Source organism: Apteryx rowi, unplaced genomic scaffold, assembly GCF_003343035.1.
Source record: "Apteryx rowi isolate R43461 unplaced genomic scaffold, aptRow1 scaffold_45, whole genome shotgun sequence".
Taxonomy (NCBI): domain Eukaryota; kingdom Metazoa; phylum Chordata; class Aves; order Apterygiformes; family Apterygidae; genus Apteryx; species Apteryx rowi.
In genome coordinates this window covers 2,375,932-2,396,976 of record NW_020450705.1, presented here as the reverse complement: position 1 = coordinate 2,396,976, position 21,045 = coordinate 2,375,932, and the positions used below count along the sequence as shown (strand labels likewise).

Below are 21,045 nucleotides of genomic sequence, written 5' to 3'. Positions count from 1 at the left end.
CGCCCRACTCCCCAGCGCCGGGACGAGGAGGGAGCCCGGCACACGGCCCTTCGGAGGCGCTCTCCCACCGCCCTGCCACAGGCCGCGAGTCCGCCCGGTCTGCTCAAAGGCACGAGTACTCTTTATTGGCGAATATTGCGAGTAAAAAACACGTCAGGCCGTCGCAGGCGCTGCCGTCTGATTTCGAAAGCTTAGAAGAATCAAAAGAGCGAGTCATTTTCCAAAAGTATTTTCCAGCTGCCTTTAAAATAAATCGCGATTATGCAGTGCGCTTCCTGATCCCGGAGAGCCCGCCACATCGCTGACGGCTTTTCCTTCCCGGGCCGCGCCGCTCTGAGCAGCCCCCTCGCCCCCAGGAGCGCCGGGGAACCCATCCCCGGGACCAGCTCACCGCCGGGTCACAAGCCCCTTCCCAAACCACCCCTCCAAGCTGAATTTTAGCAAGAGAAGATCACGACGAAGCAAGCGGCGGCAGCGGGCGCGGGTGCGGCGCGCGGCTTTCCCGCGCTCACAGCTGGCCGTCCCAGGGCGCCGGCGGGGCGGCCGCGGCCCCGCTGCCCTCGGCGGCGTGCCCCTGCGCCACGGCGCTCGCCTGCAGCAGGAAAGCGGAGTAGGCGACGTCGGCGTCCTCCTTGGAGCTCTGCAGAGACAAGGGCGGCGTTACGGGGGCGCGAGCCCCAGCTTTCCCAGCTGCGGAACTAAAATACGGCCTGCCCGGCTCCGAGACGGGGCTCCTTATCGCTCCGGCTCGGCTCCCGGCGCGTACAGCACCCAGGCGCAGCCTTTGGTCGCAGGCTTTGCAAAAGAAGGGCTCGAGCCTGGCCTCYGCTCCTCTGCCCGCCCCCGCGCTTGGCGTTAACGCGCCTCCTCACCGGCGCCCCGGCACCGCCCGGGGCTGCCTTGGTGTGATGCTTTAAGCAAAACGTCTCCTTTCGTTTCCCCTGCTCAGCCGCGGGGCCAGGAAAGGGTTAAGGTGCCCCCAGGTGCGGCGGCACCCAGGTGCGGCTGCACCCTGSGGTATAAGTGAGGCCGGGGCGGCAGGTGCTGGGCTGGTGCCTCTTGGGTCTGCTAGCTCTCCCCCGCCTCCTCTTACCCTCTTTGCCTTCTTGGCCTCGGCGGCGCTTTCAGCCTTGTTCGCGGTGCTTATGAATTCTGAAACGAAAGGGAGAAGTCAGGGTGCCGGCGGCTCCCGGGGGGTTTCTCCTCCGCAGCTGCTCTTTCCTGCCGGCTTTGGCCGAGCGGGCTCTGCTGTGCCTCATTTCACGGCACCTTCTCTATCTCCAAGGGCTTCTGAAGCACCAAGGCGGAGCGACCCCCTTGCACTTCCCGGGGCAGGACCTCCCGCCTTTGGGGACCGGGCACGTGGGCGAAGCCCCCGGCTGCAGCTGTCCCGTGCCCAGATGTGCAGCCCTGCAGGGCCTGGACCTCTCCGTCCTCTGCTTCTCCTGGWGGAGCCCCTCCACCCGGGCCTCCCTTGCCCCTTCACCGGCGGCGCCGCGGCAGGGTGAGACGCGCGGGGACTCGCCAGCCGCCAGGTCCCGCTGCAGCCGGGGTCTTACCGTCGCCCCCCATCTGCGTCTCTTGAGTCTCTTTCATGCAGGCGTTATCGTTTGCGCCGTACTCCTTGGCGCTCTCGAAGTCCGACATGCTGATGTTCGTCCTGTAGCTCCCCACCGAAACCAGGTCTGCAAAAAGGGAGAAGACAGACATGCAGCGGTGGTGAGCTCCTTCTCCCCAGCCCAGCGGTGGTGAGCTCCTTCTCCCGGGCTCCCTGCGGCTCGGCGCAAGGACGTCAGGCTCTGCGTCTCCCCCCGCGTTCGGAGACGCTGCACGACCCCGCGTGGCCTCGGGATCGGCCCGAGCGGTGCCGCGCGCCGGGGTTTCGCCAGCCGTGCGAGGGGGGGTCGCGCGGGGCTAGCGGTGGAGGCTGCTTCCCCGACCTTGCCGTCAGATGAGCGGTGTCGGGGAGCAGCTCCGGCCAGCGCGCGCCAGCCGCCCCCCCCCCCCATCTCAACATCGCTGGCTTCTCTCGCGAGGCCGCGAAAGGCAGGGACTCACCAGATCGCTTCATCTGCCTGTATTTATAAACAGCAAAAACTGTAGCGAGGATCAGGAACGCTGCAGCAACGAGGCCCACGGCTATCAGGACGGCGCCTGAGCTGTGGCTTTCTCCCAAGCTGCAACAGGAAGATATAACATTCGGCTGTGAAATGCCTTTTTTGGACTATTTGAGGTGAATTCTCGGCAGTCTAAAATACATGCAGAATGGCAGATCTGCGCAAGCAGGACGCAGTTCAACTAACGATCCGGATCCAAGCAGCTCGCAAGAGGATAAATAAAAATGTAGGATGGAGGTAATGCCATAACAGCTAGGTCAGCAGCTTAGTTATAAATGTGTAAAGGAAAACTCTCTAGTTTTGACAGAAGTATTATTTTAAATACAGTTTTTCTGTATCTGGAATTTCTAATCATTTTCATTCTTATATTTTCTTATCTGGGCTAGAGAATAACTTCACATCTTCTTGCCCTTTAAAAGAAGTRAAAAACAACTTTCTGCTGTAACTTTTATTCTTATTTTCCCTCTGATGCTTTAATCTAAGGTCTTTGAGGACAATAATTGCTTTGTTGCCGAACTGCCTATGCAGTGCGCAAGCACRGTATCAACAGCGAGTTAAGATAAACTTCTCAAGGATAACAAATGGSAAAGGCTTGGAAAGGACTAACCTCCCCGCGTCGGCTGGGCTTCCCGCTCCAGCGCCGCTGCTGGCTCTGCCCTGGGGAACGACGCCGCTGGGAGCGTCGACTTCCAAGAGCTTCGGGCTGGGATTGGCGACGCTTTCCACGGCTACCCTTGCTGCGGAAGAAGGGGGTAAGTCGCGCTGAGCGGCAGCACGCGGACGGAGAGGGGGAGCGGGGGAAAACGTGAGCCCTGTTCTGTGCGTACGGCCCTGTAGTGGGTATCGGCTATATGTATGTGACTCTATGAACTGTGGTTTAGGTGCCTGAAACAACTTAGCTCAAAATAACTTCATGCAAAAATCTCAGGGAGGCTCCCTCTGTATTCACACGTACCCTTTTGAAACTTCTTGCATTTTTAAGTCCTGTTTTTGCAATATTGCAAGAACAAAACTTGAATACTCAGTCTGCTTTTATTTCTTGCTCTTCACCCGCCAAGGGCAGTGAAATGAGACTGTTCATCTCTAAACAGTTTCACTTTCTGATTATCACATGTTTAGGCAGCTTAAGCTGCATGCAGGATTTCTAAAGCGATACTATACTTCTCTGCTCTGCTTCCAGCAACATCCCTTTCCAGGAAAAACATCTTCATTCCAAAATACCRCAGGAAAGCGGAGACCAAGCCCCTTGCTTGTAGAGGGGGGATTGGGTGGCTGCCCTTCCCTTCCTGCTCCCGACAGTTTTCCTATCTATTAAGATCATAAGCTCCCTGGGGTCGGATGCATCTCCTACCTACATGCAGCCTTTTACATGGTAGATGTCAGATGCTGCCTAATCTAARTGATGTTACAAGTTGTAATAGCAACAGTTACTAGGAACAGAGTCAAAAAGGAGAAAATGGGGTGGAAGGAAGTGATTTTTACAGACTTGTTTTTCTTAATGACTGGGAATGAGGAGGCAGCAGACTCCAGCGAGTGGATGAGAGCATCCACAGAAGGTGGCACAAAATCAAAGTGATCTTGGTTGCCTGGATGAGAGCGTTTCTGTTTTGAGGTGCTGCAACCTAGTGGATACGGAAGGCATTTCATCCTCGGCAGAAGGCAGCAGGATTCATAGCACAAAAGCCCCTGCCTGCTTTTGCCTTGGAGCTCACCTCCAGCTACTCGTAGGTGCACTGCCATGGTTTCCCCATAGCTGCCCTTGTGCTTCACTCCACACCAGTACCAGCCTTCGTCTGTCAGTGCCACAGGGTCGAAATTTAGGATAAGTGTCTTGTTGTCCTTGTCACAGTCAATGTGCAGCTCCGGGTGGCTTTGGTCAGAAGCCGCCAGAGGGGTGCAGCTAGCGCCGTTCCACTTGCACCAGTATTTCTCGTAGGAGTAGTACTTGCATGGGTAAGAGCAAGTTAAATGTACCTGTGAACCCACGTTCGCTTCCACTTCCTTCTTTCCTGTTAAACTAGGGTCCCCTGTGAGGGAAACAGAACAGTGAGACTGAGGTTAGCAGTTTCGGTAGCAGTCGTGGTAGCAAATAGACAGCAATACTGCAATGGTGGACCACGAGACACATCTTTGAGGGAAAGTGCTCCTAACACTGCTAAGTCWATGCTAAGGTGCTGTATACACATTTCTGGATGAATGCTGTGTTTTGTGAGGCTTAAGGGATAGTTGTGCTGAGATACTGTTTGCAAACACTTCCCCTCAAAGCTGAAACCTTGCGCTTCCATTTTAAAATTACTAGGGGAAAAATCATTGCAAAATTTTGCCTTGTTAGACAGAAGTTCAGAATGAGAACTCGTGTCTCTTCGCAAAACGCGACGTCTGCTCTTTCCTGCTGCTTAGGAGGTTATTTCATACCCACTGTGCAGGCAGAGAGAACCACGAATGCGCGTGCTCATACCATCTATGATCTTCAACTCCTTTGATGATTTCTTTTCCCCGTTTTCATCTGCCATGCACCAGTAATAGCCTTTGTCACTGTCCACCAGCTGGTTCAGGATGATGGTGAACGTGCCGTTCTCCGGGTCATCGTACATGGCTACTCGTCCTTCGTACAAGTCTGACACAAACCCAGAGCTGTCTATTATCCGAGCACACCCATTTTTTCTCCATTTGCACCAGTACTTCACTGAGCTTCTTTCTCTAGGATTGTAGTGACATTCAACAGTTACCGAACCTCCTTTCACTCCAAATACTGTGTGTTTTCCTTGAGGAACATCTGTCCCTGGAGATACAAAATGAAATGGGCGGTTATACATGCTTAACTTTTGACCATGTGACGATCTCCCAAGAGAATAAATATTATCAGGTTGAACAAAGCTGTACTTGCCTGCTGAAACAAGACTGGGTCAAGCTCTGGGCTACTGATAGTAGGAGACCATCCTAGGGTTGTTAGGAATTGACCATAAAGGACCTGTCATGTCTTTCCTTTTTCCAAATCCACTGAGTTATTGTTGTCTTTGTGTATCAGTGTTTCTAAGTATCACTTCCTTGGCAAGGGAAAGGGCAAGTCTTTTCCTTCTTATAAATATCATTTTGAAATTTAAGGAATTAAAAGCCAGTCTTCCTGTCTCAAACTTGCAGGTAGAATTTGCCTCCTTGAGTTTTGGGCTAGCAAGAGTAATTCACCAGGAAGATAGCTGACCACTGCCAGGAAAATTAACTCTCAAGGTGCAAGTCTGGGCTTTATTAGTGATGATTTAGTACACTACTGATAGATGCGTGAATAAAAAGAAGGATCTATATGAGAGGATAGAGTAATAACACTCTAGAAAAAGAAATTAAAATTCTTGTTAAGTAAAATGAGACCATTAGTGCCACTCTTAAAAGAGAAGCAGAGAAGAAGGGTAACCATATAGACCTCTTGGGAATAGCTCACTGACCTTCATAGACGTGCAAATCCACTTCCTTAGTTTCTCCAGTCTCTCCGTAGACCCCAACACCACACAAGTACAGCCCCGAGTCCTCCCAGGTCAGCTGAGTTATCATGATGCTGTACGACCCTGCAGTGTTCTGATTGCTCAGCAAAATGCGCCCTGCGTATTCTTCGTCCACCTTCCCGTAAGTATCAATGATGTTTCGGCAGCCGGATTTCTCCATCTTGCACAAGTATTTCCTTTCACTCGCATACTCTTCGGCAAAGCTGCAGGATATGGTCACAGAGCCTTGCAGCTCCACRTAGAAGAGTTCGGCTTCCTCGGGTACGTTTGGACCTGCGTGAAGGTGCACCAGTCAGTGTCCAGCGCCCGCGCTGCCGGGTGCTCTGTACGCTAGTCCGCTCTACTGCAGCATGCTTTCTGGTGGCACAGCGTCTTTCTACACTTTGCTGCATTATGTGCCGCTCCTGGTTAGAGCATGGAATTGCCCTACCGTGTCATGTGCCTGTCATGCGTCTCAGGACTGTGGTGTCTCTGCCGTATCCCTGCTCTACAGCAGGGTTTCTCCCAGAGCCTTCTTGCCACAGGTCATGAGTTCGCACTGTGCTCTGCAAACCTACCTTTGCCCAGCTGGTCCTGCACACCGCGCTGCAGTGGCATCGTACCTAGTGCACTAACGCAGCTCAAATATCCTCGGCCTGGGGTTGAAACCAACCTCTGAGAAGAGGGGCGCATCTGAGTGATTGGTAGTCCTGCCCTCTCTCTGAGTCTCCCTAAGTTTGTTTTTTTTTTCTCCAGCAGTTTCTAAACAAGGTTTGTGATCTCAAATGAGGTTCATTTCATCTGATTTTTATGCTGGATTAGTGGTCAAACAAAATTTTACTCTGTAAGAACACCAGGGACAAAGAAATTGAAAACTGCTGTTTTCCAAAAGTGTGGGACATCCGGACACTGTGCCTAGACAGATCTCCCATAGAGCCTGGGGAAAAAGGGAGAAAGAAAAAGAGGAACAATACTCTAAGGCTGTTACCTTCAGAAACATCCACCTTGACTTGGAAGGAGAGCGCTCTGCTGTTGAGACCAAGACCACATCGATAGGTGCCTCTGTCCYCCAGTGCTAGCTGTGAAATGTTAATCTGGAATAAGCTTTGCTCCGGGTAGTCAATGATGGATGCTCTGTCTTGGTAGCCTGCAGCCGTGTAGCCGTTGGAAGAGACGATGGTCTGGCAGCTCCTCGTCGACTCCCTGCACCAGTACTTTCTGTCGTGCCTGTTCACCTTGGTTTGGGGGTAGAAGCATTTCACAGTGACCGAGCCGCCCAGCAAACCGGTCACCTCCCTCGGTCCAAACACGGGGTTCAAAACTGCAAGGAGAAAACGTGTTGTGGTAAGTGTCCACTGCGCTACACAACCGGGGAGGGCTGCGGAGAGGGTCGGGTGAGCCGGGCGGACGCGGGCCCCGGCCGGCAGCATCGCCGGGCTRCGAGGTCCCGGTGCAGCGATGGGCGCTGCCGGGATGCAGGGAGCCCCTGAAGCCTGCTCCCCCCGGTGATTCCCCATCTGCTCCTACRCCGCCTGCGAGCACCTGCCCGGAGCCGCGGGTGCGTTTCACTTACTTGCATCTTTGGGCGGGTATTTGCTTCTCGCAGATTCGGCGTGCAGGAGGGAGAGCAGGAAGATGAGTGTTAGGAAAGTCATTTTGCTTGCATTCCCTGGAAGAGGCAGAGGTAGGTGGTGGTGAGTGGTCACGCCTGTGAAGTGGTTAAGTTACCTGATCGAGGCATCTAATGATCCATGAGCCTGGAGGATATGGAGTGTTACAGCTGCCTGAGCTAGAGGGAAACACCGTGGCCTCCCTCTGCYCTCAGGTCCCACCATCCCCAGAAAGTGTTCGGGGTTTGGGAAGCGACAGCTTTGCATAAAAGATGTAGGAAAAGACAAGCAAAGACTAGTGCACAGCCAGAAAAATGAAACAAAAAATCCTATTTCAACCAAAACAGAAGAGATCCACTTCCAAATCCAGTGTTAAATCTGGTTGCCCATTTGTAGATCAGTACAGCCCTTCAGAAGGTTAAAGTCCAAAGATGGTCCAAGAGCAGCTGAGGGCATGAAAGTCAGGTTGGGGCCTAGATCAAAACTACTAACCTAACCCTTGTCAGAAGATCACACCATTTCTAATAGTTTGGTGTATTGGGGTCATATTTTCTTTCAAAATTTCTCATGCCATGAAAGGAAGGCTTGTTCACTTGTCAGCCAGGATGCCAAAACCACTCCTTAAGAAAACCTGCTCTCATAGGTTCCTGTCTGAAGCTGCATTTAGTTTCTGATCTTTGCTTCCCTGTTCTCTTCAAGGACACTTGCCAATTGAAAGAAGGGATAATATTCTTTCCTCTGTTTTTTTTCTTTCTTTCCTCAGTTGCTGATAAAGCTAGTAAGATGAAAGTATTTAGCGCCAGAGAGTCAAGCTTAAACCAAATAAAGTACTGTCCCCATTCATATATCAGACCAAGGCTAACCCAACCCTTGGCCAGGACTCAACCGGACATATATCATGGCGTTAAGAATGCCAAATCCAACTGCATGTTTCTCAGAAATATCTCTGTATTCTTCAGGTTGAATATTCCTGACCTTCCCTTGTTTTGAACTGAGTGATGGTCCAGAGAAAGCCAAGGCTCTTAATTCCCTGAGACCTTTTTCTCTGCCCTGAACCAAGTACAATGTAGGACATTGCATGATGCAGCGGTGAAGGATTTGCATCTCCTGAGCACAATTGTTAACCTACCTGGTTATTCCAAGTTCTAGAGAAGAGGATGGATGCCAAGAAAGTCTTTATAAACATCCGCAAGAATTTGATTTCTGGGTATCAAGTGACAGGATTTATTTTATTAGGGGTAATTCCCGGCAAAAGAAAAAGGCTTTCATTTCCTTGTTAAGATGAAAGGTGTTCTGTTGTGCTTTCTTCCTTGTGTTATGATCTCTAATTGCTCAGTGGCTACTTGTCCATGGCTAATAATTAACTCACTGAGCATGAAAAATGCTCTTTCGTACATAGCCCAGAAGAAGCCAGCAAGACAAACATAACCCACTTTGCAGAAAGCAAACAACACAGCGCAAGAAGGGCCTTGCTGTTTGACCCTTGCTAGCAGCAGCTCCTTATGGCTAATGGCAGCCTCGCTGCCTGCCCCCCGCTCGCTTTCTCTGCCGCGTGGGTGACAAAGAGGTGGGGAAAGGAAGGGATCCTGGTGCAGCTTTTCCCTTTCTTAGCAAGATTTGAATAATCTGTTAGTCCAGTTCCTTTGCCAAGCAAGCATCTACTGACCACTACTGGGTTCCTGATAGCATCTTTCTGTCGKGTAGTAAAGGATGTTTCTCTTAAGAAATAAAGATACAGCTGTGTCCAGAAAGGTGTGTGCAAGAGCGGGGGTAGTGAGGTCTGCATATGCATGCATAAGAGCATGAAAGGACTTTTGCATCTTTATTTTYTGAGTGCACTTGTGGCTATGCGAGAATAACAGTTTGTGCGTGCGGGTGTGACAAACCTCTGTGACTTCTGAAGCCGCCTCTGCGCTGCCTGCAGTCCTGTTCTCCCAGACCTAGTAAAATCCTTCCCCCGCTCGCTGAATGAACGGAGGAAACCCTCCTGCGTATGGCAAGCCCAAGCAAGCACAGCCACCCCGTTACGTAAAAGCCTCTGTCAGGTACTTCCATATTGATCCATTCRCTTATAGTGCCGGAAAACCCCTCTCTGCTGTCTGCCGCGGGTTGTGCTCTGCAAGAATGACGCTTCCCAGCCCAGGCAAATGGTGCGCACCAGCTTTGCTGCTCGGACCGCAATAAACCAGCGCTGTTCAAGATGCTGGAAGAGATCAATTTATCGAGATTCTGTTGTTAAAAGAGCTCTTGTTCCTTTTTTGGTGTTAAAGAGCATTTTCTGCTGGATTTGCCATGTGTGGTCAGAGCACAAGATTTAAGCCTCAGAGCGCCAGAGGAGGAAAACGATCGTCACGCTCATGCGAAGGGGACTGCAAGTAAGTGGCAGCACAGTTCATTCGTGTTAATGCTTCTGCAGGCAGAGGCGAGCTGGAAGGAGAGGCAGAGGCCAGACGGGACAGCAAATGTTTGCCAGGGGCTGTAAAAAGTCTAGAGGCTTGGGACCAGAGGCAAGCGCCGGTATCTAGCCGTGCTATCTCTGGAGCGGTTGGGAAGCGAGTTTATGACGCGGAAGGGGCGCGCGGGGGGAGCCGAAGGGCTCGTATACTGCTGCGTGCCCAAGGACGGTGCCTGCTGGAGCACCGCCGTGCCAAGCCGGGGAGGTGCCGAGAAGCACGCGCGCTCCGGCTGCACCCCTCCCTGCCTCTGGCTGTGACCTCTTACAGTTTTCTCCTAGCTTTTGGGGAATAGAAAAGAGAAAAGAAAAAATAGCTTTTTGTTATGTATTGGTGAACTCTTTCCTGGAGCCGGCATTGGAGGCAAGGTTTCATTTTGGGCTTCAYGTGCAGATACAAAACTGTATCTGTACGTGCCCTCTGTATCTGCCAGCACCAGCTGCTTCAGAGAAAGGTGCAAAAATCTGCAGCAGGCACTGATGGGATGACTGGTCCGGAGGGTTTTCCTTAAGTCCCTACCGGACTTGGTGTTTGGCATGAAGCATGAGGCTTCCTTATAGTCCTCCCAAAATCTTCCAAGAGAAGCTGAATTTGGGCACTCCTTACAGAAATAGTTGCAGAGACTTCACAAACAACTGACAGTCCTGCTCCGCGTCTGCCGGGGGCTGCACCACATGTTTAGTTTAGACTCCGAGTTGAGTCGCATTGGGTTACTGGTGCTGCCGTGCAATTGCATGGATTCCCCTCCGTTTGTGCCCCTGTCTCTCCTGCTTTCTCCTCTTACAGAAGCTAATCTGCACCCCCAGGTTCCTGCACCGAATTTCTGATTTCTCTCGGAGCAGGAAGGACCGAGAAAGTGAGACCACGGTGTTCCCAAGGACTGATAGACCTGGAAACTTCTCTGCGTGGGAAAACCCAATCCTAGCGTACGTCTGCCAGGGCCGCTCTGAGCGCGTTAGCACTGACCACCAGGACCCTGTTTGGTAGCCTGCATGCATGGAGCTGCACGAGTTGGTGCAGAAGCGCCTGCAGGCCGCCACACTGGCCATCGGACCTCTTGCGTGGACCGCGGTGGGTGAGGGCTGCCGGGCTGCAAGGCTTGCGGAGGCCGAATGCTCAAGGGAGAGCTGGACACCTGGGAGGTTTGATCCGTGCTGCGTTTGTCCGTGCAGGCTGAGGGCTCGCTCTCTGGGCTGCTGATCCCCGCGCTTTGCACCAGCATTTTAAGCCGTATGCCATCTCAAAAACCTGACGCATTAAAAAAGCAAGGAAGAACAGGGGAATCCAATTATTCCCATTGGGAAAGTGTCTCCGAGGAGCACGTCTGCAGTGCAGGACGGAGAAGCCGTGGGGTGGGAACCGTCAGGTTGGGAATGATTTGCGGGAGCCCCCTTCTTTGGGGTTTGCAGGCTTCAGCTGGCCAGCGCTGCCAGACCCCCCTCCGCAGACTGCTGCGGTGCGTCTCGTGGTTATAAATTTAAGCTTAAAATAGGTTTTGATAGGTAAAGGGGGAAAAAGCTGAGGGGGAAAAAGCTGAGGGTACAACAAGCTTGCGCTGGTTCTCCCACTCGCAGCCCAGAAGCAGCAGAGAAGCACTCATGAGGAAAGCTTGCAGCTGGCATGGGTACGTGTGCGGCTCTGGTGTTTGGAAAGTCCCTGCCGCAGTTGAAAGGCCTCATTCTCTCCTGGCATAGACCTGCGCTGTCTATTGCAACAGAGATCCTGCTTGGATTTATACCAGCTGTGGACTGGGACTGAAGTCCTTTCTCTTTCTTTGTTTTTTTAGAAATCACTCAAACCTTGTTTCTTGAGAAGTGGAATTTGCTTTCATTTTGCATCATCAGAATTGCCAGCTTATCCCCCATCCCTGTCCACACATAAGGTGTTGCGAAGRCCTACGGCGCAAAGCCAATGCCATAGCTCAACTCACCGGACGGGACGTCTTTGCACGTAAGTGCCTGGGCGCTCTGGCTTCACCCCGGGCCTGTTTGCAAGGACAAGGCGACGGGGTTGTCCCGCCGCCGAGCCGCTCTGCCAGGCCGCGGGGGCTCTCTGCTCTCTYGCTGTTTGTAGCAAGCTTGTGTGTATGTAATGCAACCGGGGTTTAAAAGAAACATGTTGTACAAAACAGTATAGGCTGATCATTAACAAAATAATACCAACAAATCAAGAATATTTAGTTGTTATATTCTAGAAAACAGAAGATTCGGCCATTACTAAGTGCAGGACCTGGGACTTTCCCCCACTTGCCCATTTTCGYGCTCAGCCTGAGCTGCCGCCTGTTCGTGTCTGCGCGCCTGGGGACGGCTGGTGAAATGTCCCTTGAGGGCAACTGCACGGGCACGTGAAGGCGCGAGAGTGCGGTAGAGCGTTCGGGTGTCGATAAAATCTTGTTACAACTTGCAGCGCGTTTCCATCATTTGTTCTCTGTTGTTTTTTCAAGCGCGTTGCAGAACGTGGCGCATCCCTGCGCCGCACGGGAGCCAGCAGCAGGGCCTGCGCGGGCGAGCGCCAAGCTCAGCGAGCAGGACACGCTGCAAGCCAGGGTGAGTGCGAAAAGTGCTGCAAATGGAACAATTACAAGGTCCTTTGCAACATAATGACCTCTCTTTTCCTGTTTTCCAACTTATAATGGCTAAATATCTTTGTCTTGTTAGTATCACGTTGACAATGAGTTGCCTACACCGTTTTTTTGGGGGTTTTTTGGTACGCTGCCGTGCTCTTACACCTCGCTGCGTGTCGTCAAGGCAGAGCGGCAAAGCAAAATTTCGGTGGGGTTTATAAAGCTCTGGGGAGGACAGACCCCAGCCCGCAGCGAGCGCCTTTACGTCGTTGCTGGAAATGCCTTTGGCATGCCAGGGATATCCCTGGGGAGGGATATCTTCAGATTTATAATGGTGCGAAAGAGCTCAGAGTCATGCCAACCTGAGCAAGCCGCCGCTCTTGGTGGGTATGAAATGCGGGAGCTCAGTTCCCAAATTCTGCCGACTCGGCTCCGCGGCCGAGCTCTGAGAAATTGGTACGCTCGTAGTGCAGCTAGCCAGGGAGCAACACAGTCTAATCCATTAACTATTAACTACTGCTCTTAACAATGACCAGTGTCAAGGACGCGCTACGGGACTAACGAAATGTGAAGAATTGGTCGCCAGACTTGTAATCCTGTTCTAGGAGTCCTCCTATATTGTGGCTTGTTTACCATTATTCAAGTATTTAAGAAATTATAACATAGGGAAAGGAGGAATAGTTTTTTTTTTCCCCCTCAAAAGCCTTTTGAAGAGATGTTTGCTAACACCGTGAGTGAGACGCGCTGACGCGTACTGCGGTAGACCTGCGCGGTAATCGTGCGGTGCTGGGCGGTAGGGTCAGAAGTTGTAGTATGAGGAGGAACGTTTGCACACATGATTCACTGAGGCGCTAAAGGTGCCTAGGAGAGGGACACCAAGGAACAATCTTCTGCTATATGGAAGTACTGGGGCTATCTACATTTTTATACTATCCATCACCATCACTGCACAGATGGCCCTTTTGTGGGTTTTAGATGCCTGTAGTGGGATGGGGAAAAGCCACCAATCCACTTGGATAGAACATTTTCACTGCCCTTCGTGGAGTTACGAACGAGCAATTGATTTTTTTAAAGATACAAGATCAAGCTGACCTGAACACATACAAAAAAATAAATATTTCATGTTCCAAATCGATGCCTCCATTACAATGTGGAAAGAATAAATAAATAGCAGGTGCTGATTTTGTGATACGCTGAAACAGCTAGGCAGATTTTGTTGAAGAATATCAGGACTTCCTTCAAAATCAATAGATTTTAAGAATTCCTGCAGTACCTGTGATCTCCCTAGCAAAGAATTTTTGTACGTCCCAGTCCATCACTGTCCTATAGCAGCACTATATTCTGGAGAACGCGTGAAAAAGGCGACTCTCAGGGCAATGGCTGAAATTCCCGCTGGGATTGCCCTGATGACCTAACCTGCTGTTCTTCTAAGCTGTTAGATGCCACCATACGCTAACTTGTCCCGTTCCAGGTAGGATTCTTATGGTTCATTTGTATCCAGCTTTGTTTCTTGTCTCTCGGGCTGGAAAGGGGAACCAATTTCAGTGCTATTGAACTATTATTCTAGCTTAGTGCTGTTAGCGTTCTTAGGAGCTGTAACCAAAAGCGCCTACTGTAGTGCCCCGACCGTAGAGTAAAACTGATGGATGGAAGTATGGCACCAGTGCACATATTTCAGCAACAGCACAATTGCTATTAGGTGGCATTTTTTTTCTCTGTACTTCAGATGAAATGTATTAATAATCCTGTAAGAACATTTGCTTTGCAGAGTAAGAATTTGGTGTGCAAAAACCTGCCCTTTAGTTGCTGTCATATAACTCTGAAAGGAATCTGCCGGCTTTCTCTTATCTGCTTAAGGATCCTGTGTACGTCCCGCTCACCTCTCTATCTGTTTACCACCTTCTGACTGTACAAATTTGGTGTTGCATTTCAGAGCTCACTGAGGATTTAGCCCTATGACCCCATGTACCAGCTTCTTAAATCTCCAAATCTGTTTCCTCGGGATTATCTCCCAGTGTGGTGATCCAAAAGGCTATATATATATTACTGTACTAATATTTACTAAAAATCTGTTGTTTATTTGCTGTTTGAGATTGAATGCAAATATTGTGATGATAATCTTTTTGCAGAAAGGAAATGCTTAAAAAGTCACTGTAGAGAAGAAAGCATAAAAACCATAAGCCTGATGCTACGCTCCTGACCTTCTTTTAAAATACATCTCTGTCTCCCCACTAACGCGTTTATAGCCGTTCCCACGCTGCGACTTCTCTATGCACAGATATGAGGAAGAGCCCCAAAAGCATCTCCTGCCTCGCGCTTCCCCTTCTCCGTTGCAAACCTGCAGAGCTTTCCCGTCTCGGGCGGGCGAGGGGGAAGCRCTACTTACACCCCCGGCTGGTCCTGCAGACTGTTTCGCGCCTCGTCCCTCCTTCTCTTCCAGACCGACCCCTCCGAGACGCGCCGGACCCGTTGGCCGCTCCGTGCCCGTCCTGCCTCCCTGGGACGCGCCGCTCGCCGGGCACCGTTTTAAATACTCCTCTTTGCTCCGGCCCTGCGTTTCCACCTGTTGTGCCTTAAAGGAATAGCATCCGAGAGGCCGGGCAGGTGCGGGCACGGTGCCACGTGAGCGCGGGCGGCTCGGCACACCCGCCGCGGTGCCTGTTGGCGGGCCCGCGGGTGTTGCTCACGCCCTGACGCRCGACGGTCGGTTCGGGCCCCCCCGCAGCCGCGGGAGCCCGGGGGGCAAGGGCTGCCCTTGGCCTGCGCGGCCCCATGTCGTGAGCTTTATAAAATGCAAAAATAGCAAATAGGAGCTTTGCTGCCATCTTCAGCCCCGTCTCTTTGCTGCCCGGCCGTCGGCAGGCGAAGGGCAGCGTTATAACAAATTCCCTGGAAAACGCAGGGGGTATCGGAGCTGCGCGACAGGGTGAGATTAATGAAGACAAAAGTATTTGCGCTATGTGGGATGAATCATTAACTCACTTCGCCTTGCGCTAGCGGTGCAAAAGCAGCGATTTGGCTCAACCGAGGGGTCGCGCGAAGCTGTTCTCGTCYGCTCGCAGGGAGCGTGGATGAGCGCGTGGAGGGTCCCGGCCGCGGCGCTCCTGCTGCCAAGCAGGCCTGGAGCTGCCRCAGAGGTTTCCGCGGCTCAGGGAGCATCAAGCCGCTTCCCCGCCACCGATGCGCAGGCTTTGCGCTGGGGACGGGGGCTGCAGCAAGCGCCACTGCCGCTGCCTCTCTCATACCCCCCRTTTCCGCCCGCACCTTTCTTTCCCCATTTCAGCGCGCTCCCTTCTCCGCCCTGCCTGTCCTGCTCTTGCAGCGTGCATTGCAAAGTGCATTTTGAAAAGCAAGCACGGGTTTGCGGGGGCGCTCGGGGGGATGCGGCACGGCGGCGGGCAGGGGAAGCCCCGGCAGAAAATGCACCCGCCAGCCGCTTCTGCATCTCGGGGGTGGAAAGTCGGTCCGGGGAGGATTAGCAGTCTCCTTAACTAAGCCATCATCTTCGCCCTTAAAGTTCCTGGTAAAACTGATCCATTGTCTCTAAACAAGGTGGAATTACGCAAATATATTTACTTGCTTTAACAGACAAGGAAGCGCCCTCCTGCCAAGTCACAGGTTCCAAAGCACTTTGGCATCTCCAGAGCGCAAACAACCCTGAGCTTGCTGTTTTTCGGGCCAAAGCACAGTGTACAGCATGGCATGCGATCTGAGCGCGCAAGCCGAAGCCGCTGTTCGGGTCTGGGCTGCTGCTGGGCCAAAATGCTCTGAATTTGGAAGGCGGGTTAGTTCTGCGGAAGAGGGGACGAAAACCAGCCCTTGGCAACTCGAGCGTCTTCCGACGTACTGAAGCCAGAGGTGGTTTACGCTTTGTCGAACAAAACCCGGCAGCCRAGGATTTCCAAAATCCAGAAAATCCCTTTTTTTTTTTTTTTTCTGCCTAGCGCTGAGCAAACCTGCACCCAGGGCACAGCTGCCGCAGGGGTGCTGCCCTCCGCCCCTGCCCCATCCACCCTGCAACTCCGCAGCACAGATGTTCCACCTCTGGAAGAGACGGTCAAGGTGACATAAAGAAACAGCTTCATTACAGATGCGTTAGTTTATTTTCTTGTTTACAAGCAATTTAGAAAGAGCCACTTGGGCAGCCGGYGGCGATTCAGCGTTGGCTAGGGACGGCTATCGACCCGTCGAGCGGGGCAGCAAGCGAAACGTGGAGCTGTGCGCTTTGCGGTTCCTAGCTGTGTCTCATCTCGCTATGAGGAAGCTTCTCAGCTTCTGCGTATGGTGGCTTGGCAGGACAGGAGTTCGGCCTTATTTCCCTCAAGTCTTCATCAGTCGTGTTGAAGAGCATTTTTTTTTCCCCATGGGGTCCATGCAAAAACAGAAGAAAAGCTTTTGTCTGGCATTGCCTCTCTAGAACATTTTTAGAAGCGACTTGGGAAGTGTGTTGTTTTTATGCCTAACTTGGTATTTTAAATGGGCCTGATATTTCAGAAGGTCCTGAGAACAGAAATCTAGAAACACTTAGATTGGAGAGGACCACTGGAGTTGAACCATTGACAACTCTTGGTTTACATTCTTGTTTTTAGAAGTTTCTCACAAAGTAATGATTGATTACTTATTTTGGAGATTTTAGGTGGGCTGTACTTTTTTTCTTTCCATTCTTTATATTTAGGACCTTGAGAATCCTTCATACAGAATTATTTTTGTAACGTAAAATTTCAAACAGCAGTAAAACTTGTATAGTTTAATTAAGTTATATCACTCGCCAGAATATATTCTAGATCTCAGTCATTATGACCTCAGCTTTAAAGCCACTTTTGAAAGCATCTGAGTATTTGATGTCTACAATCTGTTCTCTGAAACTTGCTGAAAAACCTGCTTTCTGCTTCTGATCAAGCCAGTTGATATTTCAGATAGGAAAAATAAATATAAGCATACACTTGTTGGTGTATATGGAGATTGTAGTTTGTTCCAGGGGGTGCAAATTGTCACAATCACTTATCTACCTCTATCTATCTGACTTCTTTAAAATATTATCACCTACTTATACCTCTACTATTTAGATCTAAATGCACTGCAATGAGAACATGAAATGCCGTCACCAGATTTTTTCAAATTACTGTTCCACTTATTTTATCTTTTTTTTTTTTTTTCAAATGGAAGAGAGGACTTTTCACTGATGTGAAGTTCCACAAATTGGATATATTTAAAGATATTTACTCAGATATTTTCTACAAGAGCTTATTTCTGAAGAATATCAGTAGTCTAAGACATGCCCTCTGCTTTTTTTAACCTTGCTGGAAGACAGAGACACTTACAGACAAGTTGGTCTGCCTGAATCTTCCAAGGATAGCATAGGTCATTCTGTACATGCAGGACAAAAAGGAATGTTATGATTGCAACACAGTGAACAAGAACTGCTTCTATGTAATCCTGCAAGAGGTCATAAGCAATCAAATATTATTGAAACGAGCAAGCAGGAAGAGAGATAACATGTTTACTATGCGTAAGCAAAACTTATAATCAACCCTATAATAAATTTATAAACCTCACACAGGATTTAATCAAAGTCTTTTGAAATCTATGGCCCAATATCCCATGGTAGGGAATAAAGACAACTGTATTCCTGGGCTGCAAACCTAGTTTCTATCCTGTGGAGGTATTTTACACAGTAAGCCACAAACCCTTGCTTAAAATGTTGTTTTTATTCCCGTCTGCCAAGGGAAGTTGCTATTTGCAGCAGCAGCTCCAGAATACACCCACCTGCTTTCGCCAGAGTCTGTCTTGCTTTCTTTGAGTTTTTCTGGACTCATGGTTTTCTCCATCGTTGGCTCTTTTACAGGGTCTAAATCAGCTGCTTCCAGGCTTCCCGGAGCACTTCTTTCTCTTCCTTAAAAACAAAAAATGTGGATGTAATGGAAGGAAAACCTCCTCGAACACCCGGTGAGGTCTCCAAGCACACCATAACAGGCATCGGATTAGGCCTCCCGTTTCCAAGTTTGATTCTTGTGAATAAACAAGACATTTTCACTCACCGTTGTCTTCGCTGAACCTTTTTATTTAAGGTTAATTTAGGYTTAAGGTTAATAAGGTTAGTTTAGGTTAATTTAACCTAAATATATCTCTAGTGACACAATATGTTTCCGAATGAGATTTATACATGGGCGTTATTGAAAATCAGTCGTTCAGCAAGGATTATTTGGGCACGTCCTTGCCGGGTTGGGGTGAGTTTGCGGCGGCCGGGGCCGGCCTCGGCGTGGCGAAAGCCGCTCGGCGCCCGCCGCTTGGCGCAGGTCCCTGCCCTTTACACCACTCGCTTTCTGAGCATTCGCAGAGCAATAAAACTCTTTGCTCTGCAGAGAAAAACTCGACTTTGCTTTCAGTAGGACTCCAAAATTTCAGGTTTTTTTCATCTGCTTTTGGCCCAAGCRTCTCAAAAGAAAGTCGCTAGGACGTTGCGCTTGCGGTCGCGCTTGCGGGCTGCGCGGGACTGACCACGAAGTGGATGCCTGCTTCTCAAGACACTATTTTACGAGTCAGGCTCTTGCTCGTGGAAGAGGCAAGCGAGGGAGTCGCAAAGCAGAAACACCCACAGCCCCGTAGGTGTTGTCTGGCCGGCTTACCTGTCTCCCTACGAAGCCTTATTTTGGTAAGGACAAGAATAGCGACAGTGATGAGAAGCAGCCCAACGAGAGCTGGTAGCACAACGGAGAGCAGATGCGATTCACTTGATGCGCTGGAAGGATGAAACGTCAGAATTAAGTTGGATTTCGATTCACGTATTGGCACCTGAAATACCTTAATACAGGCTGTGGTTTTTACACCAAAGGGTATCAAAGAGTTATAAACTCTGGCCAAATCAAAGGAGAACAGTCAACAAAGTCAAGTAGAGGAGCAATCGCTTGATCTGGAATTTGGCTCATGAGGAAGTAATTTCTATAGCTACTTATGACCCCGCTCCACTTTGTGGGGTTTATRCTGCCAGCTGAATTTTCCCCTCCAAAATGAAAACGAGCTGTTTTCACCACACAAGTGCACACACCAGGTTCAGACGCTTTCTTTGCGAGCTGTTGTAGACTACCACGGTGTTGGAGGGTGCCTACGTGCCATCTCCTTGCAGAGCCAGCGTAAACACCGCCACAGCTCCACGCACAGACCGAGCTTTGCCAGGAGCTGCAGGAGAAGTGACCCGTAGTGGAAGAGCCCAACCGCCGTTTGGTGACACGCTCTCCCCTCCTCTTTTTGGCCGGATGGTGGGCACCTAGGGTGGGAAGGAGGGGGATGGAAGCGCTGCGCTTCCCCTGCTGCGGTGGCTGCCTGCGGCGGGTGGGAGCTCCGCAGGGCACGGAGGGGGGCCCACGGGTTTGTGAACCTCGTGGTTTCACTGCATTCAGATATCACTGACACTGCAATATCTGACGGGTCTGCACAGCTACGCAAATCGCTCCACCTGGGCTGGATGGTGGCCACAGCTGGGGTGAAAGGTGCAAAGCTGCTCGCAGCCGTCCTGTGTAACAGGAAGCGCAGACGTTAAAATCACCAGAGGGGAAAAAGACTTGTGCTGGGGTTAGTGGCACGTCTTTTTGTAGAGAAGTGCCACGGAATAATTATTGGCCAAAACAGCTCCGAGCCTGTTGATTAACCTTTTCCAAGGATAGCTCCTGATGCAATACAGAGCACCCAGACGCTACCCTGGCTACTGGCTGCACATAATGGCTTGGAAAATGTGTGCAGCAAAGTATGCGGCAGCTACTGATTCACCAGCGTTATTGCTCAAGCCGAAAGTTTCCTAATAGCCCGTCTCCATCCTAAGCAAAGGAAAACAGACACAATCACATCTGTTGACTCTGGCATCTGATCTGCAGCAGTGACCAACACCAGAAGGTTTAGATGGAAGTTCAAAGATCCACGCCACAGATGCACATGAGATAACCTTGCCTTCTGCATTTCTAATTACTAATAGCTCCTATTAGTGTTTGCGGTTTGCAGCCTGCGCRTAGCAATGCAGAGCCCAGGGAAACTGGGCAGACTCACGGCCAGTCACCACGTCAGACAGAGCCTCTAATAGCAACAGGGCGGTGAACTTGCCTCCCACGATAGATTTCCYGTCTGGAGGTCTCGAACGTGGTGGAGCGGAGCACGGACACCAGGGCGCTTGTGCTCTCCCCGTGTACGTCTCCACCCTCTGTGTACGTCTGACCGGTGACGCTCCTCTGCGTGGTGGTGCTGTATGCGGCCGGTGTTGAGGATGAGGTGGGGTCCACAGCAGTGGATGTCTCTGGGCCTCGTGAAGACCAGGTTTCTGATGAAGAAAATTTTTTCAAGGCTTAAATATCCATATTTTTGCAGAGAAAACATGTTAGCTTTACCAACGAACCATAGTCTTCACGATAACATTTGCCAGCCTTTTGCGTTTCACCTTGCATCTCCTGATAAAAAAAATATGCAACATGATATTACCAAAACCAAACGTTTCTATTCTTTGCTGAGTTTTATAGAAAGCAATCTGGGAGTATCAATGAAACCCATTAATGCTTGGAAAACATTCGTACTTTAACATCTCTGTTTCTGCCCTTCAAGCCTGGTCAAGTCCATTACAGGTCAGAAACTGCTGCRCAGAAATACACCCGTCTAAAGCCGCACGACAGTCTTCAGCTTGTCTTTCGAGCAAGGCGTGGGTCTCCGTACTGCGCTCAGGAGGATCAGCACGTGATTCCCTGGGGCTTCGCGCCATAAACAATCAACGATACCATTCAAACGACCTAAATCTCTGCTGCAAGTCCAGCTTACCTCCTTGCTTTGAAAACCTTTACCATCACCTCA

General features: G+C 50.5%; 1 protein-coding gene across 1 annotated transcript; it reads right to left on the bottom strand.

Moving 5' to 3' along the window:
• Nucleotides 1-508: 508 nt before the first annotated feature.
• On the bottom strand, nt 509-7,254 carry LOC112971646 (polymeric immunoglobulin receptor-like). The gene is made up of 10 exons (XM_026077247.1): nt 7,167-7,254; nt 6,582-6,914; nt 5,558-5,887; nt 4,576-4,899; nt 3,826-4,144; nt 2,725-2,835; nt 2,059-2,177; nt 1,560-1,685; nt 1,094-1,152; nt 509-640 (listed from the first exon to the last, which is right to left on the bottom strand). The coding sequence occupies exons 1-10, from the start codon at nt 7,246-7,248 to the stop codon at nt 509-511; spliced, it is 1,935 nt and encodes a 644-aa protein (XP_025933032.1). The 5' UTR covers nt 7,249-7,254.
• Between the last annotated feature and the right edge of the window lie 13,791 nt (nt 7,255-21,045).